The 26,754-nt window shown below is 41.5% G+C and overlaps 1 protein-coding gene across 6 annotated transcripts in view; it reads right to left on the bottom strand.

Annotated features, from left to right (window-relative positions):
• sdk2b (sidekick cell adhesion molecule 2b) overlaps window positions 1–26,754 on the bottom strand; it is a 282,756-nt gene that overhangs the window by 21,912 nt on the left and 234,090 nt on the right. For all 6 annotated transcript variants that reach the window (XM_076887659.1, XM_076887661.1, XM_004556690.6 and 3 more), the window contains 27 exons: window positions 26,079–26,190; window positions 25,519–25,709; window positions 24,012–24,095; window positions 23,714–23,908; window positions 21,883–21,999; window positions 21,436–21,603; window positions 20,943–21,045; window positions 18,262–18,438; window positions 17,100–17,236; window positions 15,484–15,631; window positions 13,992–14,132; window positions 12,922–13,103; window positions 12,298–12,413; window positions 11,016–11,211; window positions 10,537–10,635; window positions 9,076–9,267; window positions 6,652–6,773; window positions 6,403–6,512; window positions 5,481–5,631; window positions 5,105–5,342; window positions 4,231–4,346; window positions 3,837–4,026; window positions 3,578–3,676; window positions 2,889–3,083; window positions 1,974–2,175; window positions 1,469–1,572; window positions 333–403 (listed from right to left, as the gene is read on the bottom strand). In XM_076887659.1, the coding sequence (XP_076743774.1) occupies window positions 333–403; window positions 1,469–1,572; window positions 1,974–2,175; window positions 2,889–3,083; window positions 3,578–3,676; window positions 3,837–4,026; window positions 4,231–4,346; window positions 5,105–5,342; window positions 5,481–5,631; window positions 6,403–6,512; window positions 6,652–6,773; window positions 9,076–9,267; window positions 10,537–10,635; window positions 11,016–11,211; window positions 12,298–12,413; window positions 12,922–13,103; window positions 13,992–14,132; window positions 15,484–15,631; window positions 17,100–17,236; window positions 18,262–18,438; window positions 20,943–21,045; window positions 21,436–21,603; window positions 21,883–21,999; window positions 23,714–23,908; window positions 24,012–24,095; window positions 25,519–25,709; window positions 26,079–26,190 (3,956 nt within the window). The remainder of the gene's footprint in view (window positions 1–332; window positions 404–1,468; window positions 1,573–1,973; window positions 2,176–2,888; window positions 3,084–3,577; window positions 3,677–3,836; window positions 4,027–4,230; window positions 4,347–5,104; window positions 5,343–5,480; window positions 5,632–6,402; window positions 6,513–6,651; window positions 6,774–9,075; window positions 9,268–10,536; window positions 10,636–11,015; window positions 11,212–12,297; window positions 12,414–12,921; window positions 13,104–13,991; window positions 14,133–15,483; window positions 15,632–17,099; window positions 17,237–18,261; window positions 18,439–20,942; window positions 21,046–21,435; window positions 21,604–21,882; window positions 22,000–23,713; window positions 23,909–24,011; window positions 24,096–25,518; window positions 25,710–26,078; window positions 26,191–26,754) is intronic.

Genomic DNA, 26,754 nt, shown 5'->3' with positions numbered 1-26,754 from the left:
TTGATTAAACAATGAGAGGAACAAACCCACAGAAGAAAGAAAAAAAGCACAAGCAACTCTCGATCCTCATAAAGTCTACAAGTGTTCTCCATAAAACTAAAATTGTGTCTCAGAGCCTCCTGTTTTTCTTTTTATGACCTGTTAATTCAGGTGGGAATGCGGGTGAGGGTGCTTTTTATTACGCAGACAGTGTGGCAGTGTGTTTATCAGTCTATACTGTAAGTATAGGCCTTGCTGTTTGCTATCAAGCTCTCTTAGAAGCCACTTTCCCACACTCGAACAGATCACGAAGTTTGAAAACATATATATAAAGTTGTTTTGTTTGTTCTTACCTGCCAGCGGATCAGCACTGACGTTGTTGTGTATGGCGTGACAGAGAGAATCGAGGGCGCTTCGTCAGGCACTGGGGTAATAAAAGTGAAATAAATGAGCTAAATTGACCTGAAAATCTGCACAATTCAAGATGCTTAACCTATCCATGTGCAGTGGCATTCATGGAGCATAAATACACAACAGCCACAACAGAAGAACCATTGATGAGTCAGAAATAGCTGAGGGAAAGATCAGCAGAGTTTCTTGATTTGGATAAGCACCACTGGGCAAACTTTTGTTTTCTTTTATAAAGTTGCTCTTTTGTCTCATGATGGTGCAGTTGTTGTTGTCTTTGCCAGTAATGTCCAAATCACAGCAAAAGGCAAATTGATGCAGACATAAAACTGTTTTCACTATGATACAGATCAAAGTCATACCTCTGACTTTTTGTGTTTAAACTTAACCTACATTTTAAATAACAACTTGATACTATACACTAACATATAAAAGATGTCACAAAGGAATAGCTTGTTTTGTGAAAATGAACACTAGCGTTCACACTGGCTGACAGCTTGAGAGTGTCACTAAATGAAAATGACCACATTCACCAAGAAAGTGTCTTGCACAACACACCATCAATGTGCCATACATCAATATGACATGCATACATTCAAAAAATTACATACGAGTAAGCTTTAGAGGCACTTCTTATTAGCTACAGAGCAAGCCAGACAAGACATTTCCAGCTTTATACCAAGTTTGTGCTTAAGGATGAGTCACACAAGAGCAAAAATAGATGTTCAAAAAAGTTTATTTTTGAATAACTTGCAGTCGGCAGCCAAGTTGTCCCAAACCACTTTGTTGCCAAGCAGTTGTGGTAACCAATTGGTTGTCCAGACGTTAAGCATGTAACACCCTCAACCTCTGGGCCATGTTTAAGTGCAAGGTGATTGCACAAGTTGGCTGGTCACAGGAAACCTGTCTCCAAACAAGCACGTTTTGACTTGAACTTGGACTCTTTTAGTCTTACCTTAGTTAACAGCAATCAAAAATAGACCCACTTCTTTCTGATCAAGGTAAACGATGCATCATGTCATCAGATTTTTATGCTGTAAACGATGAGAATAAAGATTTTTGCTCATCGTGTTACTCTTACCATCCTGTAGAGTTGTGATTGCTTCACTTTCCTGACTGTACTCGCTGTCCCCTATGTCATTGGTGGCTTTTATTCTGAACTGGTAAGATGTGAAGGGTTTCAGCCTTAGGGATGAAAGCACAGAAAAGCACATCAATCTTTATCACAAACTGCAGCATTGAAACTTCAAACTTTTTAAACTCCATACATCAAAAAGAGAGTCTCACTGCGAGGTTTAGAAGCAAACTATTAGGCATACTTTAAACCAAACTGGAACCTTAATGGCAAATACAGTTTCACATTTGTACTTGCCAAATGCATTTCCATCGTTTACGTTCCAAACTGCAATCCTCTGGAAACATTATTCTTTAAAAGAACACATTTCTTATGCCAGCTATTCAAAAGGTAGGGGAATATTAAAGAGGAAGCGTCAGCAAGAAGTGTGAGAACACATTTGTTCTAATAAAGGGAATGTGAAAATTTACACCTTAACGTAACCAGATGTCGTTACTCGATGATACTCTACCTGGATACTATGTAGGTTGTGGCCTCGTGGCTGACAGATGCTGAGTGGACCGTCCAGTTGCTTTCAGGAAGCTCTCTTAGCTGGACCGTATAGTAGCGCACGGGGGACAGGCCGTCACTACCAGGCTCCCATGAAAGCAACACCTGGCGAGCCTGAACGTGTTTTTGAGGAACCAGGGGGCGGCTGGTAGGCTGAGGACGAGCTGGAGCAAAAACAGAGGCAAGTAAGGGAAAGAGAAACGGGCAACGGAATACAAGGACGACTGCTGTGTGCGCATGTGACACATGAATTGGGACAAACTGAGTGTTTGGAGAAGTTGCAGATGTGCGGGGGAAAAAATTGGAGCTATTAGAAACAGTTTTTTTAAAATATACTTCTTGTTTTCCATTTACTCATATTTGCATGAGCTATGTAGAGCTGACAAGAAAGAAGAAAGTGTGATTATGGTGCTGGAATGAAAAGTAGCTGAGAAACTAAAGTAGCATAGTACACGATCCACAACATGCCTTGAGGGAAGCAGATGGACTGATGCATTCTCACAATGACATCAGAGTGCTTCAATAAATACCCACAGGGCACAGACACTCCTCTAGAAAACACATCTGCTCGCTGAACTGTTGACTGGAAATGAACTAAGTGCAACAAAGGCTTAGTGCAGCTCTCTGCATGTTATGCCATTACGGAGATCATACACATGTGTCTGTTCTCAGGTCTCAGCACCATTTATACAACTGTTACTATATTTCCTGCATTGTTAGAGAAATACAAATTATGTTGCTACTACGCTTCCAAACACCACTTCATCAGCATCAGATGAAACATTTTATTCATATTCTCAATTAAATTGTTGTTTTTATGACTCCCCCACATATCCAGCGCTCGAATATGTCAGTATTAAAATCCACATCGAGTTACCTCTTTTCTCCGTGGTAACCACGAGCGCCTCGGCCGCCTCACCCCAGCCTTTCCTTGTCTGTGCCGTGATGCGAAACACATAGACAGTTTCTGGCTTGAGGTTAGTCACCATGTACTGGCGGGCGCTAGGGTTCAGCACATCCACTGTGGCTGTGTTGCTATTGGTAGAGTTGAGGTGGTACGTGATCTGGTAAGCTGGAGAAGAGACAAATGGTCTTAATAAAGCTGTCAAAGATGCTCTGGGTTAGAATGAAACATGTATTTCAGTGGTATCTGAAGAAACAGTTGTTTATACTGTTAATAAAAGGGAAATCAAGCTGCGCTGCAGACAGCTGTGTTCCTTCTGACAGGATTTCATTAGCATCTGCTCCTCTATGCTACTTTGTAGGTCTGTCACACTGGACAGTTTAAACTAAATTATCCAACAGATGTTTAATGGAATAAATACTCACAAGGAAATCCCCAGTAAGCCAACAAGAGAATCCCAGTCCCTTTATTGCAAACCGGAAAATAACAAGACTTGATTTCCCCCAACGAATACGGTCTAATCCACTTAGTTGGGGAAAAAAACCCAAATCAAAGTTTGCAAAAGTATGTTTACAATGATTGGGAGCAAAAACTGTTGCCATTGATTTCTAGAGTAGAATTAGGGGCCAAATCTTAATAAAAAACATTTTGTATGTACTAACCAAGTATAATGCCATTCGGCTGGGCAGGGGACTGCCAAATAAGGCGGACTGAGGTGGTCCGGACTTCAGGGAACAGGATACCCACTGGAGGTCCTGGGACTGTGAAGACCACACAAAGATTTAAAGTTTTTTTAGACATAACATATAAGTAGCCCCTCCCTTTTCTTAATTCTCTTACCAAAGTATTCAGCACAATATCAATTGCTATTTATTTTTACATAATTGGAATGCTCAATCTTGCTCTATCCTGTGTTCCTACCATCATCCAGGGTCCTTTCAAGAATAGGTGGAGAGCTCGGCCGTCCATCTCCAATCCGTGTGAATGCCAGAACTTGGATCTCATAGAGCACATATTTCCCCAGACCAGTCAGCTGGACACTGTGAGTGGCATTCCCCTCTACTGTCCAGAAGTGGACTGGACTGTCCGAGTCTTTTTCTTTATAAACCACCTGACTCGGTGAGGGGACAGGAGAAAGAGGTTGGGAAAAGTGAATGTGGAAATTAAGTAGGACAAATAGCCTCAAAAACCGCAACCATGCTGTGTATTTCACAGCTTAAAAGAAGCTCAAGTTTTTTCCAAACTAATTAGATGCCTCGGAAAGCTCAGTAAATAAAAGGTGTATAGCTGCCAAATATAAAAAGCAGAAATAGACCTTGTAGCCCAGAATGAGCCCATTCCTGTCCGGCTCTGGGACTTCAAACCAGCGCACCAGGATGCTGCTTGAAGTAGTTGCAAAGGCAGAGACGTTGGTGGGACCACTGGAGGGAACTGGGAACAATAAAGAGATTAGAGGGCTGGATAGTCTACTGTTTGCCACATATTCCAAAAAGTCTGTCATATATGCTGTGTATGAGGGCAATTACTGTACATACGGATCTAAAATAGAGAAGGATTTATTATTTGTGTTTGCGTATGCACACAGAAGCTTCTATTATTTTGGCTTGGTGGAAAAAACCCTCAAGAATAGGGCTCTTCTCCTCCTTGGCACTCATCCTTGGACAACATGCCTGATTCCTAATAATTTGCTGGAGTATGGGGAAAAAAAGAGCGCAGGAATTCCACATTTAAGTCCATGTGTTCTCAATTTCCTCAGACTCCATTCTTAGCTCCTTCCATGTCTTTCTGTCCAATGCCTGGTGAAAGCGTGAAAGCAGACGCAAGAATGGAAAAGCAGTGTCTTTGCTTATATTAAAGAGGCTATTAAAAATACTCTAGCAGGGCATCTGAGCAGGAAACAATCTGCTCATGGATTTACCATATGGCAAAGTGTTAAGTGTTTGTTTGACACCTCTAATATGACTAATAATAAAGATATTCAGCACAGATGCTGCAAATACAGTATCACAGAAGTAATCAGCGTGTTTTTATTTCTGGGTTGTGAAAATGTGTTTGATGTTCACACAAATATGTGTGAGGCAATTTAGGAATTTGACCTTTAACAGAAAAAAGAAGATTTGACTAATCTAATGAAGTTTGTGCATTACTTTTCCAAACAAAATAGCGTTTTTCCACAGCGTGGAACTCACCAGACTCCCGTGTCCTGCCTCTGACTGGTTGGCTCCAGGGTCCCACTCCAATGCCGTTTACAGCCTGGACCCTGACCTCATATTCTGTCCACTCCTCCAGGTCCTCAATAGTAAACTCTCTCTCCAGACGGTCGGTAATAACATGGGTGAGTGGATGGCCCTGTGAGCCTGCACGGGAGTACTGAACCCTGTAGCCCACCTGCTCTGCATTCCCATTATATTCCCATTCAGGCAAAGGCTGAGGGGAAGGAGATGGTGTTCACATTGAGAGAGATTGGACTGACTAACAGGCCTGTTTCCTTCAACTCATCAAGTTTTTCTTACAGTGTGACATCACTAACAAAAACTGGCATTTTAGAAAAAGATTTCTCCTTACCATCCATCGTAACCAGAGGCTTGTTTCACTAGCGGTGCGCAGGGTGACGTTGGCAGGGGCCATGTCGGGAGGAGCTGGTAGGGTCTGAATTTTTCTGGAGGGCTGACTGGGAGGACTGGTACCCACTATGTTCACCTGACGCATCCGAAACCTGGTATATGGATTTGAACATCATAACATGAATCTCGCTTGAGAAAACACTTACTTGATTTCAGCTGTAGTCCTGAAACTGGGAATCTGGCAGCTTAAAATGAACCTGCAATGATCAGCATTATAGTCGCACTTGCATCCTCTTACATGAGGCTTATTGCATTTGAACAAGATCAGAGCGCTGAATATGAATAAAGCATGGATATGCTGTGGGGGGCTTATTTGCGTTATGGCCTGAATATGCAAAACAGCAATTTTTTTGCATTTAACTATATTGAAATGAAAAGTGGCAGCGCTGATGTTGGAATGATGAGAACTATAGCTGTTGTGAGCCTTTAGGGATTGGCTCAGTGAAATGCTAATTGCTTATATTGAATGCGATTGTGAAAAACAAGCCAAGATAAAAATCAGGCATACACTTAAAAAAAACTTTTAAAATAATCTTGAATTCAAATTAAAGGAAAACATAATAAGATAAGCTGCTGGGACATGCTGAAATGAAAGTGCACATACACAAATGGCACATGATTACTTTCAATTAAAACTGGCATTGTTAAGTTGTTAACACTAATACTGATGTGACTTTGTGTGTCTGTACAAAAGTACAGTGCAGCAGATCAGTTTTTATTTGTTCTTTTCAGCATGTGTTCTGCCACAGGAGAATGTGTACTGAGGTGAATGTGTAGTATGTCTGCAGAAGTACTTTGTATTTAATAATTTTGGAACTCAGGTACACAGTAAAGATTCACAGAAACAAGTTTCCAGTAATTACCTGTATGAGGTATATGGGTTGAGACCTGGCACCTCTAAGGAGCGAGCCTCAGGTTCGTTGAACACCTGGTGGACCATCAACCAATCCTCATTTTCTCCTACTGCACCCACCTGGGAATAAGACAACAGATGAGTCAAATACTGCACCTCTCTTTCTGAGGAACCGAGGAAAGTAGTGAATTTTTACTGAACTTTTTAAATATAACTAAAAAACAAATAAATTATTAGTTCCAGTTAAAATCTGGCTCACCTGGGCCTCCACTAGCCAGCGGGAAATGGAAGTTTTGCCATCATAGCCAGGTTTGAACTGCAGGTTGATGGAGCGTGGGCCAATATTGGAAATTGCCATGTTGGTAGGAGGGCCAGGAAGCTCTGTGAGGAAGCAAAAAATAAACACACAAAACAATTAAAAGAGTCACATAAAGCAATAACTGGGCTGATATTACTATGTCACTGGAGAATGTGCACTAAGATATGGATATTTTTCTCTTGCTGCCTCTTCCACAGGGCAAGTTGTTGAGTCTGTGGACTACATAGGAAAATCCATCAACCACAGCACCCTCTTGTGGCAGAACAGATACTGCACACATATATTTCTCTGCTATCTCATCCTATTCTCTCCAGAGTGCTCCCACCTTCAGCCAAGACACCAAAAAAGAAGATTAGATTTGGAAAAGATGCTTACACACAGTACACAGATAGAGACAATGCCATGAATGTCAATTACACTGCAGTTATCTGGATATATGATTCAATCTGATATCCTACTTGTTTACACTTGAGCTAAATAAACAATAAGAATGGATTATTCACTGGTAATCCTGGAGAAGGGGGGGGGGGGGGGGCAAATCTGAAAATGGTGAATTCAAAGAACAGCAAGAAAGCATTTTTGCGTATATGAATATCAACACTTTTTGTGCTTGTCTAGGTAGGATTGGATAATTTATGCGAGTGCAAAAACGGATTCATTATTCATCATTTTTTACCTCATACTTTTTAAAATATTAAACCTACTAGGCAATCCCCTCTTCCCAAAGCGCAATATAGTTAACATAAATTCTAGTTGAAGACATTAATCCAAACCATAGCCCATCGGTATGACCCAGTATTTTTTGAAAAAAAGATATCATCATTGCCACATGGGGATACTAAACTGTTTTTTCCAAGATTGCTTAAATGTGAATATATTCAATCATAATGAAACGCAGATTATGTGTCGCTGTAAAATGACCACCTCTAAATTATTTGCATGACTGATTACTAAGGCTGCTTTTAGCTGGGTCATTACAGTACAGTTGCAGGCACATCGGCGTTTTCTTTATACCTATACAATGGGAGTAATTGCTATTCTGAATGTAAGTGCTACACTGAGGCCTGTTCTCAATAAAACAGCCTGTCATTTCACAGGTTTCACAGATGTACGGCCTCTAAATGTAGCTCCAGTAATTGACGTGGGCATTGTGTTTCTGTTGCACCGTTTTGCAAATATGAAATCATTAAACACTGTAATCGTCCTTAATGCTATCGAGGGAGCTATTATTTCACGAATGTCGGGGAGATACGTGCATGTGCAGGTTTTTTTTTTTTTTTGGCTTCTGTCCTAGATGAGGTGACCGGGGTCAGATTTCATTGTGTCTGGCGCCAGACAACATTGAGTGTGCGCACCGAGTTCAATGCGTGACAGTAAATCTACGGGAAGGGAAGGTTCAGTAAAGGTCCCCAGTTGCTCATTAATTTGAATAAAGACACAATTTTGACTTGAGAATTAATTGAGCTTGGAAAGGTTTTATGATTGTTAATTGGAACTGCACACTGCCTGAGAATGAAGGCATGCGGATAAAGGTAGATATTGTCTGAGTATGTAAAAAAAAAAATGCTATGGCACTTGTAATGTCAATCAATTTTTCTAACACTTGCTTTTTGCAGGCATCATGTAAAAGCGTACTTTCATTCACTTTCACAACATGCCACCACCTCTCCTCAAAATAGACATGAACCGTTAACAGATTTTACAGGGACTATTTCTTCAAAGAGCACTCAACCAAGGATGAGTTATACTTAGCCTCAACACAATTGTGTAACGTCTTCTGTTCCAGAGGGCGCTCTCCAAGTACGGAAAAAATGAATGCTGACGATGTCTACAATGAGACTGAATGAACATCGAAACAGGAGCTGCCAATACAAACTGACATTTTGGAGAGGGACTTAAGTGGGCGGGCACAATTAAAGATGCAACTGCAATGTGAGAAATGTAGAATCTAGTGTGTATCCATTCTCACACATGAACTTTAGACAGTGTCAGAAAAATCTGGAAAATTGTCTTTTGTTTTTTGGGGGAAAGCGTTCTGCTGGAGGAGCTGACCACTCACAAGCTGTGAAGTCACTGAACTTTCAGTGCTTTTCTCATACTCGCAAGAATTGATGCAAGATGACACCACACAGGCTTGTAGTATGAGCTAGGAGGTTAAAGACTATTTAACATTCAATATACTGCAGTAATTTGTGTTGTCATGTGCACCTCTGCCTGGTGATGTTTGGAAAAGTTCAGTGCTGCAGTTCATGTCTAAAAGCTGCTTTTTTTTTTTTTTTTTAATTAATCTTTCATATCATCTGGAATAAAAAATTTTGGGCACACAGGCTCTCATGTATCTGTAGTGAATGCTTGGTTACTAACCTGGTGGAACACCAGAGGAAATGGTGGAGGAGGACAGCACGCCCTGGCCCTTGGAGGTCATTCCTCCCACTTCAATAGTGTAGGTGGTGAGAGCAGTGAGCCCGGTGACCCTGTACTCTAAGGTGACATTGGGCAGGTAGTGGGTGACTCTGGTGTTTGTTCGGTTGTACTCCTCCCAAGAAATGCGGTAACCTAAGGAGAGGCAGTGATGAGTGGACACGGACAGAAAATCCTCCAAGGGAAAATCTGACAGCAGTTTTACTACAATAGCAACTCCAGGCTTGCGTGCTACAGGGCAAGCTAACAGAAATATTAAATTAACTTCATCAAAAATTGAATATAGCAAATTAAATAAGCCTGTGATTATACCTCCCTGCACTCACGCATCCTCCGCCCACTCCCATACACACATACAGACACACATGCTCACCCGCTCAAAGTTAATGCAATTTGCTCCTTGGCCAGCAGCTCTTTTCATGTGATTGCACAAAGCATTAAGCAGCATTTCTTGCCAAATCAATAATTTCACATGGCATGTCAGTGTTTGTCTCCTGGGAGCGTGCAACACATTGAAATGTTGGAAAATACTTTACAACATGCTGCTAAATATCAAGCTGTGCAAACATTTAACAATTTGTTAGCTAGATTCTTTAACGTAATACTCAAGAAAAAACATTCTGCATGTGAGTCGATGGAATGAAAGATTTACTGCACATTAAGCGACTGATAAGTCGATGGCGTGGTTGCATGAAAAATAATAGAAACAATATATTGGCCAGTATTATAGAAAAATCACTGAGTAGTAGGGAATGTAATTTTAAGAAAAGCCAAATAACCATTTCTGCACTCTTACCACTGAAAGATTCACTTTAATGATCTATCTCATCAGTCAATGTGATGTTTTATTGGTCTTTATTATGTCTGATAATTTAAGGACTTTTTGCCCTTTTATTACTATACTGTTTCATACTAAAATGGTCACATTTCTGTATATTTCTTCTACGATTGCAAAAGACTTGAACAATGCCTCTCGAAGGGAGCCTTATTGAGAGATATTTCATATGGAGAGCTTGGGAGAGGAGACAATGTTGGCTGAAAAATGTCATTTTTCAAATATTCTTCTCTTTCTTTCTTTTTTTTTTTTTCTCAAGTGTTGTCTTATTGCTGGTATATTCTGTCTGTGGCTTGGGAAGCACTATGTGCATGAACCCCCACAAAAAACAAAGAAAAACAACAACTAACGATAAAGAACCTCTCCTGGGCTGGCTTCAGTAAATGAGTTCAAGCAGCTGCAATATAAAACCAAATCCTCCGGTCTCAGTTCAACCTGAGCACTGCCTCATGCGACTGGTGTCTGTCAACCCAACTCTGACAAATACCACCTTGGAAAAAAAAAAGGTGCTATTTCTCACCTTTTCTGCCTCTGGCTACAAGTATAATTTGGGAGTTATGTGAATGTACCTGTGAGAACTCCATTCTTCTCGCTGGGCTCACTCCAGCTGACTTTGAGTGAAGTGTCCAAGATCTCGGTGAAACTCAGATGACCCACTGCACCGGGGGCTGAATAGGAACAAATAAGAATAATGAGCACGCCTAAGAGGCTTTGAGCCACAGCTGTACAGGTGATTGACTAGGATCTGGAAATAGCCACTCATTGCTGACATCTTAAGAGTTTGGATTTTAAAATTTGAAAAAAACGAAGAAAGAAAAACCCGTGAATATGAGCCGGGGTACACTGGGAATTTTTACCACTTCGCAAATATTCTGTAAAGAACTATATCCCAATTATGATGATGCCGAATATACTCATTCATTAGCACTTTTCTACAACTCCTTACTACATGAATAATAGATCTTGCCCAAAGGATGTGTTACTGTGAGATGCATGTGTCCCCATGCCACCGTGGGAGAGGCAAAAGTGTGGAAGAAAAGTCACTTACTGTCCTCGTGCGTCCTCAATGCTTTAGGCGGGCTGCGGGGGCCGTCTCCGGGTGTGGTGAAGCACAGCACAGAGGTGTAATACTCGGTGAACTTCTTCAGACCTGTCACATATCCCACATGGACGCTGTCCTGGAAGTTCGGTCGTACTGTTACCATGGCAACTTCGTCATCCTTTCCAGGTTCCCAGGCCAGCAACTAAAGTGGGGGGAAAACAATGTAAAAACAAAAGAAAAAAATAGAAAAAAAGAAAGGAAATTACCCACACGGTTGAAAATAAAGCGACTAATCCTTTTTCTTCTGTAATAATTCTCACAAAACTAACAGTAGTGTCTCTCTGTGGTGGTCCTAAGCCACTCCGAGGAGAGATTTGGCATCATAGCTCTCCCAAATATATTTAGAAAAATGCCCTAAAGAGGTTTTGACTGGGGGAGAGTGACTGAATAACTCCGCCAATGTAGGCTCAAGAGAGACATGATAGCATTCCATCATTGCACACCATATAGCATCTACAAATGGGGTCTGGATTGACCAATTAGCTGCTTGGTAATGAGTCCCAATGGTTGTCTATTGGGTTGTTTCCAGTTTTCAGAGTGAGCGAGCTTCCAGGGAAGTAAAGAATTGGCTAGAGGATGTCAGCGGGATAAATGCTTGATTGTCCGCCTTCATTTTCCAGCTCTCCGTTCTGCTTTTGACACACTTTCTATCACCGCCCACACTATCTACCTCCCCTTTTCTCATTGCTTCTTAAGTCTCTTTCCCGGGAGAAAATCCTGGTATTTAAAATTCAGATTGGGTCTTTACAGTATGACCCTTCCACCAAGCTGACTAAGACTTGTGGACTGTCATTCAACAGACAGACAAAAAGAGAGAGAAGAAAAACCCAAAAACATAATTAAGTCTCAGTGGAGTCAGCAGAAAAGTACAACTGCACCATGGATGCAGTTTTGAGAATCCCTGTGGGCTACATTTATTCAAGGTGCACACAAGAGGGGCAGAGATAGCCTACATTTGAGAGCGTCTGACAAAATAATGAAGACATTTATCATTATGGGCACGCAGCCTTACAAAGTTACATATGAGAAATGGTCGTGAGGATAAAGAGAATGACCTCAGACTGACAAATCGATGAACAGAATCCATTGTTCACACTGGCACCAAATGTCGTTAACCCCCCTGGCTTTTCAATCCCCTGTGCTACATGTAATACTACATGCTCAACTGTGACAGGTCTGCCAAGTGGATGTGATGACTGGTGGTGTTGACACTGCGGCGTCTACTGACCTTGTAGCCCTGGTTAATGCCGTTGATGAACTGGGGGTTAGGGGCTGCCCACGTAAAACGGATAGTTGTTGAGTTGACCGACTCGGCCTGCACGTTGCCTGGAGCTATGGTGGGCACTGGGATGGATGAGGAGAGGAAGAAAAAGTGAGACAGAGCGGAAGAAAAAATAAAAGAAGAACAGAAGGCAAAAAGCAAGGGTGTGACAATGCCTTTCAATTCGCTGTTGGAAGTCTGCCTGCATCTGTTTAGATGTCAGTATTGATTGCTGCTGCGTAGGTCAGAGCAGATACCACCATTACTCTCTCTCTGGTACTTAAACCTTACACCAGAACTCTTTGTGGGTTTGTTTGCAGTGGTGTGACCTATTTATGGGTTTTAGAGTCACATCATTGTGTTTCTTACAAAGAAGATAACAGTTAGCACTAGCTTTTAGAGCTGATTTCAGTAATATATATGCAGAAATAAAATTAAATGAAAGATTTACACTGTATTTGTAAGATACTGAATGCTTGATTGACACATCTTAAAGATAAGCTTGACTGAATTTAGTAAAAAATAATATACATGCATGCTCACTGAATAATGGGACATTAAATAAGAAGGAAAGAGCTATTGAGTGCTTACCTCCTTGCAGGGTCCACTCAGTAACCTTATGGCTGAAAGTGCCCAAACCTGCCCCATTGTAGGCAGCCACCTCAATCTCATAATTGGTCCAGATGATGAGGTCTTCCAGCAGCAGTGTGGTCATATCTGGGCTGGAAATGTTCTTGATTTGGTAGTCCACAGGCAGCCCAGTGAGACGATACCTGTGATAGACATGTATAAACTTGTTGGACTATTCAGAAGATTGGACACCTGTTCTGGATGAGAGTCCATGTGTTTGCAGATTTTGTACCTTATCTCTGACAGTTTAGTTGTTTCACTGACAAAGACATTACTATTTTACCTGAGCCCAGCAGTGCATTAGAATCCCTGCTAGGGGGAGACAAAGCACTAGCCAACAAGCAATTAAAAACTGACAGCACTGACTGTTGTCTGGAAAACACCTGCTGTTTTATTTGGATGTAATGAATAAAAAGCCTGACAGAAAACCAAACTAATTACATGCCTACAGGATTTACAGTCAGTTTGGCATATTGCTGACTTTACCTAATAGACTTGCTGAAGTTTTTTTTAAGTCAAATCAGCCATTAAATTTTGTTTTGTTTTTTTTCCTCACAGACAAGATATGCATGTATATCTTTAAATACAGCGGTAAGGGATGTAAAACATACTCCAAGTGAGCTGCTCCTAGTAGTTTTCCACTCCAAAACCAAAGACATAAATTAAAATAGATGGATCAATAATATATGCACTGGTAATAAAGTTAGAAGAATATTTTACACTTTACAAAACGCTGTAGAAGAGCATTTAGACTTCTGTCTGTTCAGAAAGAATGTGCAAATGCAAAATATGAAGGTCACAAATCAAAAACGAAATCCATCATCACGTAAGAACACTGACAAAGGAAGCACAATAGATGTGCACACCACTTTGTAGCTTCCTTTAAATATAAAATATGATCAAATTTCTATTACACTGACTTGAGAAAGTACTTGGAGTCCCTCATTTTAAAACATGGACCATCAACACTGTGTAAATTCTAACCATTCACATAAATGTAAGAGACAGGGAGGTGTCTGTGGAGATTTTACCGAACGATGTAGCCTCTGAGGATGCCGTTCTGGTGGCTTTCCGGTGGAGGCTGCCACTGGATCATGATAGATTGGTTGGTCCGACCACTAGCAATGACATTTTGAGGAGGAGCACTGGGGGACTCCTCTGGGAGAGAGACCCTGCAGAACACACACACAAATATTGCACTGATAAGACATTATATTAAAACCACTAACATGTGATAACTCGTGTGTAACACCAAACATCTATTTCTGCTGTCTGCTTTCTGCTATCTTAAGCCTCAGTAAAGTTTGCAAGGATTTTGAATTGGCAAAGGGTCGTTGCTGGTCTCTAAGCATGTGAGATGGGGGGCTTTGGGTCCTGGCAGTCATGTACCAGCCACGTAAACATTTCTATAGACCCAGCGCACACATACAGTCCTTTTCTCAGCATAAAATCTTGCCCCACAAAAACCCTTTCAGGAATAGCTAAAGGAATAGGAATCCGGTGGGATGCACTGCAACAGGTTCAGTCCACAGAGGTCCCACTCACAAAGGTCTAAAGCAACCCCAGAGATCTCATGTCTATACCTTAATAGGTCAGAGCTTGTTTCAAGGGAGACCAATGAGTTATTAGGCAGGCAGGATTTTAGTTTTAATGCTCCAGCTACTCGATGCAGAAGTTTAAAAAATGAAGAAATTCCAGCTGAAGCATTTCCCCGTACAATATCTTCTGTCTCATAACTGTGTCCTTCCATATCCTTTTGTTTGTGAAAAAACTGTCACCGTTTCTTGTTTGCTTTTGCTCTCCGAAATACGTGCAATACTCACCACCTTGAAATCACCTCTGAGGAACTGAAAGGGTACCTAGGCTACCTAAAAGCTATATTTCTACTGTGATAAAACACCCCGTGTGTCTGGGGAGAAAATGTGTATGAGAGATGGGAGCGAGATCACTGGCACTAACTGTCCCAAATGGTCTCGTGGAGAGTTCTGTGCTGCACCCCCCGTGACACACAAATGAAGCTCCCTATGGCTCTCCTATGGCTTGGGAGCTCCCAGCAGGAGGCAGCGTGACAGACTGGTGGAGGAAAAGAATGGAGGCAAGAAGGGATAGGGAGAACAATCAGTGCTTGAAGTTGTGTGAGGCCACAGAGAAGCCAACAGCGGTCTCGCCTCAAACCTAAATCCTCCCTGTGGCTTTCAGAGTCAGTAGGTGTTTGTGTGTTTGAAAATGCGTGTTTACATGCAATTGCGCACGTTTGTATGTGTATTCTCCTCGGGAGGCTTACATGTATATCCCTCTTCTCTCGACTCTTGACTGAAGGGATCAGTCAATCCGGTTGTCTAGGAAACAGATCTCATATACACAATGTACTGTTTACTAACAACCAACAAAGTCCTGTTTTGACTCTTGTTTTTTGACATTGCTTAGGTTTCTCACTGCTACTGCCAATTAAATGGTGTGCTGAAAGGGACAAAAAAGCTTTTAAAATGTTGATGTGAGATATAAAAAGTGTCTTTAGCTCACCGGTCTGTCTCCTTGCTAAACTGTCCCTTTCCCACATCATTAACAGCACAGAGGCGGAACTGATAGGAGCGAGCTGGGATCAAGCCGTTGACCGTCACTGCTGTGGACTCTGGTTCAATATTGGCCAGCAGGATGGCCCAGGGAGCATCTACAAGACAGAAAATCAACTTTTACACCTTTTTTCCTACATGCGCATCCACACAAATACACACCTGAGTTATTGCTATTGTTCCATTCAGGAAGGAGTGCTACATTCCAAGGAATTTCACCAATATCAAAAGGGATTTTCAATTTAATGCCTTCCAGTCATTTTGTCTTAGAAGGTTTTAAAATTCAATTTAATGAAACAAACCAAGCAATGGTTGAAAAAACAAACAAACCCAAAATAGAAGAGCAATAACAGTATTGGTACCCACAGGGAAACTTGGTCTCTGCATTTAAGTATTAGGAGCAGAGAGCAGCTGACATACAGCACCCTGAGACCAACTCCAGATTTAAGCCAGTGCATTTATCAAGGGGACAACAACAGCAGAATCAGCCTAGCATGTTTTTTGATGGCAGGAAAACCTGGATCCTCAGTTATTCAGGGACTTCTTCCAAATTGGCAAACCATTAATGTTAATACTGTTTACCTCACCTTCCTGTTCTCTTTGATTCTACAAAACAATACAAAGCAAAAGTCCCAAAAGCATTGTTTCCGTTTCCCTCTTACTCCGTGACACTGACAAATACCAGTCTGCTCGTGTAGCTCAGCTTACAAGATGGCAGAAAAGAGAGAAGCTGTGGAAGTATTTACTTTATTTTGAAGACGAAAGACACAACAGTGAAACTCTAATTGCGTGCCTGGGTGATAATAAGTGTCAGCTGCACAGAGTTCTACTTCAAATTTAATAACGGACACCTGCAAGATTAGCACAGACGCTCCACAACGCCGGTGGCCCACGGAGGAGGGAAATGATGCTGGTGCAACAGCTCTGAAACGACAGCGGCTAGTTTTTAGTTCGGCTAAAGCAGCAAGTCAGAGGAAAATTAAGAAGCTTGGCGCTAGTAATATGACTGAGGAGATGCTACCGGTGTCTACTCGCTATATGCAAAAGAAGGCCTGTAGGCTATATGAAAGTGTTCCAAAGAGGTGTTACGCTGATGTTATGCCAGTCGAACAAATTGCTTATACCGGCATTTGTTCTGCATCGGGTTACTTTTCAATGGTAATCATGTCATAATGAAACTTTTATGAGTGTTATAACCCGACAGTGACAAGCCCCTCGTTTCAGTGCATTTAATTCAGCAATGCAAATTGGACAGAGCGACTGCGCTATAGTTACAAATCCATGCTGAGCCTAAAGGCAATGATGGACATTTCTAATTAGTGATATTGATCCTGATCTCAAATTCTATTTAATCTTCTTGTAATTTTTTGCTGTATTTGTTTACATTTAAGCTCCTTGGGAAAAACACTGTGAACACAGGAGTCTAAACCAGCCTCTTTTTAACTCACTGCTGCACTGTTAATCCCATGAGCTGAGTTCCCCAAACCTAACTCATCAAATAGAAGGTAGAGAAGGATGCAGGAGAAGGATGCATGACTGGAACAGACAGGACATTTTATGACTTACTGTTCTCAGAAACCTCCAGGATATAGCGTATGAGGGGACTGTTGCCATCAAAAGGCTTGGCCCAAGCCAGGTCGATGGCTCTTTTTTCAGATTTGCTCAGCACGGCCGTAGGGTTCTCTGGGGCATGGGGCAACTGTCTGCAGGGAACGGCAGGACAAGAGCGATAAATAAAAGAATCTCTCTATTACAGCAAACAAGCCGCGGAGCCAAGGGAGTTAGCGAACGTTTCGTTTTTCTCTGAAGATCGCTTGTACAGATCTAAAGTAAGGCAAAAATCTTTTGTAAGAGAGAGATCAGTTAGACAGGTGATGAAATGTGGCGAGACGAGACAGCAAAGATGGTTCCTTGTCAAGATGGACACACAGGCAAACAAAACGAGATGGATATCACTGGAGGGAGGAAAGGGATTGAAAGGCATAAGGAGACAGATAGAAAGAAAATGCACAGGGAGACATGAATAAATGAGGCCAAAGCAGAGGATCATTAATTCATTCAGCCATAAATTCAGATAAGCACAGACAGATTGATAGATAAACCTTATAGCAATGAATTGATATAGACGGTAACTCAGTCAAAAGGCAGGCAGCCAACGAGACGGCCGATAGCACGATAAACAAAGACAGAAACAATCAGTCAGTCAGTCTGGCAAACAGAAAGTTTGATGTCACATTCATATTCAATTCACTCTCGCTGCTGTGGCTCTCTGTGTGCCAAAGTATAACCGTAGCAGGCAAAGTTATGTGGAAGCGAGGGATTTGAGAATAAAAACAGAAGAGCTCGTGCATGCATGTGTAGTATCGGAGATGGAGAATGGAGGCGGAGGTCCCCTGGGGCTGGAAGTGTGTCAGGTGAGAATGAGGACAGGGGAGGTGAGGAAGAACAGGCGTCACTTAAGTGAAAATGAGTCAGTGGTGTCAATAGGAACAGACAGAATAGCAGTGGTGGTAAACACTCGTGTGTCTGGCGCTCGCACATGCGTATGCATGTAAATGTCTGTGCTGCGCCTCTGTGTGTGTGTTGTGTCTCTACAAAGAACATGTTGCTTCCTGTGTTTTTACACTGGAGAATATTGGAAAATCAAAAGGGTGAGAGGAAAAAGGAAGGCCGGTAAACAGAAAGTCGCACGATGGTGATGGTGAATGATGGGAGGAGGGCTTGTTACCTGACACGGAGGTGCGCGCTGCGGGAGTCGTTGCCTCCAACAGAGGTCACTCTGCATGTGTAGGTGCCTATGTCACCTGACCAGGTTTGGGAGATGTGAAGCGTACCATCTGCATCTAGCCGCATGCGGGGGATGGACTGAACATTTATCACTGAGCCCTCTTTTTCCCAGACATGCCTGGAATACAAAGACTTCAGTCAGCTGGCTTGTTAAATGTCATCAACGTCATCATCATCTGCTGCATCCATTCCTTCCACTGCATCAGTCAATCAATTTAAACACATTTTAAAAAAAAGGAAACTGCGATATTCACCAGCCTCTGTGTTTTTTCCATTATTACAATTAGTCACAATATAGCATTACTCACCACCTGCACGCCAATCGCACACACTCATACTGCATGTTAAGCACATTCTTTACACTTTATTGCTCAATTAAATCCATGAAATTATCTGTCAAAAGTCGTTTCTAGCATACTTCCAGAAGCTAACGCTGGATAATTTAATTGCCACCAGCTGTAGAGTGGAACTTATCAGGTACATATATATGTATGTCACCTTCAGATTGCAGGTTAACTCTTTTTGACAGTAAAGCAAAGAGTAAACTGAGGTTTTGGTTTTCTTTTATTCGACCACAATCTAAGAAAAACATGTCATTAGTGTGGTTTTTCATCTTCCTCTCCCCTGTCTCTTCAAACTCACCATCACAGGTGCCCCGCATATCATCGCGGCTGACGGGTGCATATCAAACGACCGATTCACACTCATCAAAACTGCGCGGCGCAAACGTGGCTTCAAATGCAGCTTTCTCCTCCGAGTAGAAAGGGACTATTGATCACTACTGATGTCAGCTACATGCTCTGAGTTCACTACATTTTCTGTGGAAGGGTTGTTTGTTGCGCTGGTTTGGGCAGCAGCTGTAAAATATTGTGCGAGGGACTCTTTATGTAAAGAAATATGTATATGCTGGTGGCTGACAAACATGGTTAACAGGCGTAGGTGTATGTCTAGGTCACAGGTTTCCTCTCTGTAGTAACAGCAATTCAGTGCATGTATTTATTTATTTTTGTGCGACCCTTAACCCTTCCCTATAGCAGAATTGTAGTGGTGAAAATAAGATAATAAGGGTATTAAATGACATACACAACCAAGCTGAGGATGAAGCGTCTTTATTAGCCAATCTAAAAACAAAAAGCTCAGCTGCAGAGATTTATTAGGTATTAAACATGTAAGAAATACATAAAAATAGGTTAGGATGAGTTTCAGGATGAGTTAATCTATTTTAATCTTCTCTTCACCAGGAAGACACGGCTGAGTCCCTTAGAAGTGATCCAGATAGTGGTGCAAAGCTTCTAAACAGGTCCTTTTAACTAGCCTTGATTTTTTTTTTATGCTAAATCGCCATCAAATTGAGAAGTCAAGTTAAGATTCCTCTGCACGGTCAGGCACCCACATTCATTAGTAAAGGTCTCTGGGGTCTCTGGGGTCTTCTGATCAGTATGTGTTGGTCGAATCTTTCTCCTGGCGTGAACTAAAAAAGATTCTGCAGCTTTTGAGGATGTGACTCCTACATTTGAAACTCGGTTTTTTGATCTGTGGACACCGTGGGCATTGGCACATTTAGATGATAGGGCTGGCAAAGTTTCAGATTTGTTGTTGTTGTTTTTAATTTAAAAAAAAAGTTTCTTCCAAAATGTTATATCCTACTAAATAAGTAAGTTTTTTAAAATTTTGCCCCAAACAATGAAGAATGCATCTGTGACACACACTGACATGCCCCAGATGAACATTTGTACACACATATAGGTCTAGAGATCACAAGGAAAACTATTATAGCCACCATAAAAGGAATGAAGATTAAAGAAATATAACAATGGCTAAAAGAAACACAATTGTGGCAGCTAAAGTCTGAAGGAAACGCTGGCTGCAAACTGTGAGTGTGTAAATTAATAGGGTTACCAATCAACGCCGCATCATTAAGGCACAGGTAAATTTTACTTTAATTAAATTAGTGGGCTGCTTAGATGTATTCTTGTGCCAGCTGAGACAATTTCAGGTATTTTCTCTCAGCTGCAAACCTGACAGCGTGTATAATTGTTTCAGGAGCAAATAAAGAGAAAATAGAAATAATTCAAACCTTGCCTACAAGGTAACGTCTTAGAGTAAGGTCCCTATACAAATGCCTACAGTACACTGAACTGGCTTTGAAATAGTTTTCTGCCAGGAGGAAAAAAAAATGAATCAAGGAATGAAGTTCCCTCTGCTACGAATCCGTATCTCTCACAGATATAAGACATGACAGCTTAGCTTGGGTAAAACTTATTCACCTTTCGTGGGACGGGTTAATCAGGAAGACAAACCGCACGACTTACTTTGCTTCTCTTCACTTTTTCTCCTGCTTGTTTGCATGCATTAGCTCCTTCCCAGTGCTTGCTTGCTTTCAGTGTTTGACTTTTCGCTTTTGGATTTGCTGTATTTTGCCCTTTTTCATTAAAAACAAAAGAAAAAGAAAAAAAGGGAATGACTCCCTTTTAACCTGCCTATTTTATGTTGGCCTCCTTTTTTGAGTAACAGCATCTACTGCTTTCAGGTGACATCAGTTTTACTAACAGCCTGTAGAAACTGTTGTATATAAATATGCATTGTGCCTTAATTAATCTGTGTTTCTAAATGGACCCTTACCTGACTGTCACACTTGGGTCGTGTGTGACTCCACAGTTCATAATGGCTTTAGTTCCTTTGATAACGCTCTGGTCCTGTGGGGGGGTGGTAATCCGAGTGCGAGCTGTGGACACAAAATAAAGAAGAAAAGAAAGAGATAGACGGAGAAAAAGATGAAGGAAGTGAGAGAGGGGGAAACGGTCTACAAAATGTCAAAAAAAAATGAATTTCAGGAAACTCATTTCAGTCGAAATGACTTGCTCCTGGTTTGTCTTTTGTCTTTTGATGGCTTCTTGAAGAAAACACCAAAATGATGAATCCAGGCTTGCACAGAAGAATGCTTTTGTTTTTAGAAATTGAGCATTCCTTTGTTATTATACAGCACAACCTTGTTTCCTGATAAACACGTCTCTCAGTAAACCTGCACTACTCTTTCATTTTCTGTTTTTATCACAAAGTTAGGACTTTTTCAACACATTACATCAGGTATATGTGTTTTTAAAAGCCCACTTACCCCAAACAACAAGGTCAGCAGATGCCTCGTCAATGCCCCTGGAGTTGCTTGCCATGCAAGTGTAGGTCCCGGCATCAGAGATGTGTGAAGGCGAGATGAGCAAGCTGCCTGATTCGAGCAGGGTGAACCGGGGCAGCTGGACTGAACCGCTGGCTAACACGCGCTCACCTGGCATATGGGAACGGACAGCAGAAGTGGTAGGCAGAGAGAAAAGGGTCACACAGAACAGAAGGGAAAAAAATGAGAAAAGCAGATTGTCAAAAACAAGGATGCTGCTTCCCTGATCTGCTATTGGAATGCAAACACAAAAACATGGCAAAAGGTAAATCCCAGTAAAGGAATCAAATCAGGCTTTATTTGTTAAGCCACAGCAAACTGTGGTCCCAATGTTTTACAGATAACAGACATCACAATCTCTCGTGGTGTGAGTATGCGTGTAAAAGAGACCTTTTTGCCAGGTGATAGCTGGTCTTGGAGCTCCAGAGGTCTCACAGTGCAGAATGACTGACATCCCGTCGATCACAGTGCTATCAGAGGGTCCAGCTGTGATATTCGGGGCAATGCCTGAGGGTAGACAAACACACACTGAATAAAGGAAGCTCAGTACAGTAACGAGAGAGGGTAAGAGGGTTATAGAGGTGAGAGAATAACTGTCTGAGGCAAAGCCCCACTTCAAACGTATTTCTTGTAAGCAGCAGCCAGCTGCAGTGTTTAGTCGATGCTTTGTCCCCCTAATTCCAAACGGATTGACACAGGCTTCACCTCGGTGCCATAACTGTCTGCTGCCGGTCTATTTTTTGCACCCGCAGAGATAGCGGATATGAAAGGAAGGAAAAGAAAATGAATGGAGAAGAAGTATAGACAGAAAAAGAAGGCAATTTGTAGATAACTAAAATCCGTATTTATGATATGCAATAAATCAAAGCTTTTATAGGATGACAGAAAACTGTATCACTCCCGGAGGAAAGGAGGAGTAGGGAGTTGTCATAGGTGCGCTGCTAATCTCAGGACACAGGGAGTAGGGCTGAAGGAGAAGTACAAACATGATTGTGTTGACAAAAAGGAAGACGATAAGATGAGATCATAGAAGGAGGGGGGAGAGAAGAAGAGGAGAGAAAAACAGGGATGGAAGGGGTGATTTAGCGAGACGGAATATTATGAATTCTGATAACGCGGCACGGCGTGGAGCGAAGGCAGCAGGAACTGAGACAAAGTGAAGAAAATTAGATGTCAGAAACTTGCCAAACAGATGCACAGTGAGAGCAAAATTAGCAGTTATTTTCAAATACCAACAGTGGCAGAAGCGCAGGGGAAAAAAAAGACTTCTAAATTCCCATCATTTAGGTGATTACAGTTTAGCAGCAAACGTGATTAATGTTTCGCCTTTCCACAGTAATGTAAACTTAATCGTTGTTGGCCTAATTGTTAGTTTATATAGGGAAGCTTCCCTTCTGCAATATTGTCAACTGACAGCGACGCCGCAATCACAACTCTGCTGTCAGACGTAGTGCACATCTAAAGTGTTTTTCTTCACTGCCTAGGTATCGGATTTCTTAGTACGAGACAAAAATGCCACTACTACAGAAAAAAAAGATGCATCTCTGTGGTTTTTTTTCCTGTAACCAAAGTTTTGTTTGTGGTTTTCATCTATATTTCATGTCCCAAGTTGAGTGTTTCTTGCAGTGTTTACAGTAAGTCAGGTTCTTGTATGATGAGAATTAGTTTGTTTTCCAAAGGCAGAGAACCAAGAGTGCAGCAGTTTGTTTAACAGACTGTCACTTTTTTATTTTTATTTGGACTTTTATTCACTCAGCGTAGGGCCCTTGAGCTCACACGCTCATTTACAGCAAAACCCTACTTCACTTTTCGCATTTGTCCTGGGAGATTGGCCATTACTAGCCTAGTCATACACAGGTCACTGCTTTGTTTGGTACCATGATGTTATTTTCTTTTTTAAATGAAAATAAAGACTTAACTTGTCTTTATAATCACAAATTTAGCTTTTTTACTTGAATTGCAGAGAGTAAATCCATACATCCATTTATAACCATTCTATGCAAGAGTCAACCTGCTTTCAGTATTCTGAAATGATTCCATTTTTAAAATACTACGCTTTGACATTTCTAAAGCTGAAGCTTAGCAGAGCTGCATGAATATTTAACACATTTCAGTAAAAGAAAAAGTGAATGTTTAGCTCAAATTCAGCACTTTACAACATGTTTAATAGTAGCAATTATCTGGGTGAAGTAATTCCTTGAAAAGCTGCTGGAGCACTTACTTGTAACAGCCAGGTATGTGTTGGTCTGAACTTCTCCGGCTAAATTTCGGGCAAAGCACTGGAACATGCCGGTGTCATCAGGCAGTAGGCCGTTGACCTGGAGGCTGCCGCCCACCAACACCCTGTACCTGGGTGTTCTCACTGGGTCGATAGGCAAAGCATCCTTGTACCACACAATGTCTGGCTGGGGCACTCCTGCAGAGGGTGGGCGAGTGAGAGTTTGGGGTTCAGTTCAAACATTTCTCCTCTGATAGGGTTTACTTTACATTCTCTTATTGTAATACCAGCGAGCTCTCACCCCGTGCCTGACAGGGAATGTCAACCACCTTCTCCATCTCAGCTGTGATGTGTTTCTCCGGTTCCTTTATAAACTGTGGTGGCTCTGAAACAGCAGACACATTAGTGAAACACAAAAACAACAACGCGAGATTAAAGCAGAAGTTATTTCTGCTTTTAAACGTATTGAATTTTGGGCCAAATATAAGATAACGCAGCAGAACACGGTGAGACTAGTTTGATTATAGAAGTGAGTAATTGGTATTCTGTAATGGTTAGGCTATCCTTCAAACTTATACATCATAACCCTGAAAACATCAAAGTGTTTCAGTCAGATGGAATAAATGTGACTCAAGCAATGCTATTAAACCATTTCTTGAGGCCAACCATTAGTTTTCTCCCTTTTAAATCAATAACACTTCCCCCTTACTGCCTCACAACTTCACAGTCATGCTTTTACCACATTTATGTAGTGAGACTGAATATTTGCATCAAGCTCGCACAGTCACTCTTGTCTGTTAAAGTTTACTTCTACATATGTGACGCATGTGGGTCGCTACACGTAGACGCTGATATGAAGGTACATACAACTACCTACCAAAACTGAAAATATTAGTCTGTTCTTTAACTTGACCATAATAAAAAAAGGTTATAAACACCTAAAAACTATGTTAAACCTTAAGGCCAACAGGCAAAGAATAGAAATACAAACATTATGGTAATGTGCTCCAAATACTGAAGTTGTATAAAATGCAAAAGCAAAGACACTGATATCAAATAACAAACAAAGCACGAGAGAGAAGAATGACAAACTTATCTTGACTTTGAAGCAGCAAGGAGAGAGCAATTCCTTAATATCTGTGCTTTCACTCGAATGTGTTTCTGTCCTCAGGCAGCACTGAACACTAAAAACTCAAATAGTATTTGTGATGCAGTGTCTGAGTAAACCTACAAGGTAATCGATCATGAGCTCTCAAAGTGCTACCTGCGGGCCACTGGTGCCCCATGGAAATATTTTATGTGGCCAGCGGGTGTGAAAAGGAAAGAATTCACGACTGTGGGTTTAGTTTCTCCGCACTTCGTGTTATGCTATGACAAAGTAGCGCTCGACGAGACCGGGGTTTCTATTCAATTTTAAGCAGATCATTGCAAACTAAACCTGACAAATGCATCTGTTTAAAAAAAAAGAAGCCTAAAAGTGGTTGATATGCATTTTTATATATGGCCTTCCATCATTTGCTGGGTTCCTAAGTGGCACTCAGTCATATAAACTTTGTGAACCATTATAATAGTCAGACATTCACATGAAATTCTAGGAATGTTTTTTTTTATTGCTTTTGTCCTCTAAGAAAAAAAATGTGTGAACTGGTGTGAAACTATGAGGTAATGAGTTTCATAAATAGATATTGTCACCTGGAAGTGTGCAAGTATTGGGAAAAATTACAGCTAAAAGTACTAAGTGATATTAATACCCAAAAATAATAGACACAAGACCCTGCCAGGAACATATTTTAGCCTTTAGCTCTTACCAAGGACATGCAGATAAGCTCCAGCACTGACTGAAGGCACGCTGCTGCTGCGCAGAATGGCCTCGCACTCGTAGTAGCCGGCGTCGCTCACCACAGGACTCAGGATGGTCAGTCTGCGGTTGAAGTCACTCAAACCGCTGTTCACCAACACGCCGTTCTTACGCCATGTGATACTCAGCTTGATAAGAGGTCTAGTGAGAGGAAAGAAGGATGTGAGATGTGTTTGTAACATCCATGTCCCTGTGAGAATGCTCGTTTTGTGCTAGCCCATAAAGCCTCACAGTGTGACACGTCACATAAGCAGACATAAGCAAATTATAATTATACAGCTGAAGTACATTTAGCTTCTGACTCTTTACCATTAGAATCTAGCACCGTAGATGTTTTTGGTTCTATTTGCCCAGTTCTCTGAGTTTTGCCACTGACATGCAGCAATATATCACCAACGGTCATTTCACTGGGACTATTTTTCTTTTCAACTGTGAAAAATAGCCCCATAAAATCCTCTATTTTGGACTGTACTGAATCATTTGAAACCCTGCACTTCCAGGAATTTTTACCTGGCATTGGCCACACACTCCATCGTGACCTCTGATGTGCCTGTGACCACACTGGTGTTCCTGGGAGGGATGATAATGGTGGGGGCAATGGGATCTGCTGGACCTCCAACATCTAGACACAAAGTCAGGTCGCCACACAAACATGTCAACAAAACATGGAGATGTTAAGCAAAGATCAATGAACCTGATAGATGGGAATAGGATATAATTAACAGAGGCACACTCTGATGAGATTTCATTGGGTTCTTTGGATTGTAGTGACCTATAAATTTCATTTCCACCCAGTGGGTGCTCATCGACATGAAATATTGAAACTGACCAGTGCACGCACTGTATCTGAGTTCTGACAGAGAGATTGGTCAGATACGATGAGACAGTGCACTCACTGTGTATAACAAGATATATGCCGGAGAACCAGAAGCAGCGATAGAAAAATACTGTTTGACTAACATGAGGCTTAAGAAGCGAAGAGGCTGTTGTGTGTCCGCATGTGCCTGAGCCCACATTTTCAACACTTCATGCTCATCCTTGTTTATTTCTGTGTGAGTTTGTCTGAGTGTGTGTGTGTGTGTTCATTATGGCACAGCTCATGGCAAGGAAACCCCAGTGTGTGTGTGTGTGTGTGTGTGTGTGCTGCTTGAGATGTGTCACGTCTGCGATAAACTCACACTGATCC

The sequence above is a fragment of the Maylandia zebra genome, linkage group LG8 (assembly GCF_041146795.1).
Source record: "Maylandia zebra isolate NMK-2024a linkage group LG8, Mzebra_GT3a, whole genome shotgun sequence".
NCBI classification, from domain to species: domain Eukaryota; kingdom Metazoa; phylum Chordata; class Actinopteri; order Cichliformes; family Cichlidae; genus Maylandia; species Maylandia zebra.
The sequence above is the reverse complement of the archived record's forward strand: the minus strand, read 5'-3'. Positions and strand labels throughout refer to the sequence as shown.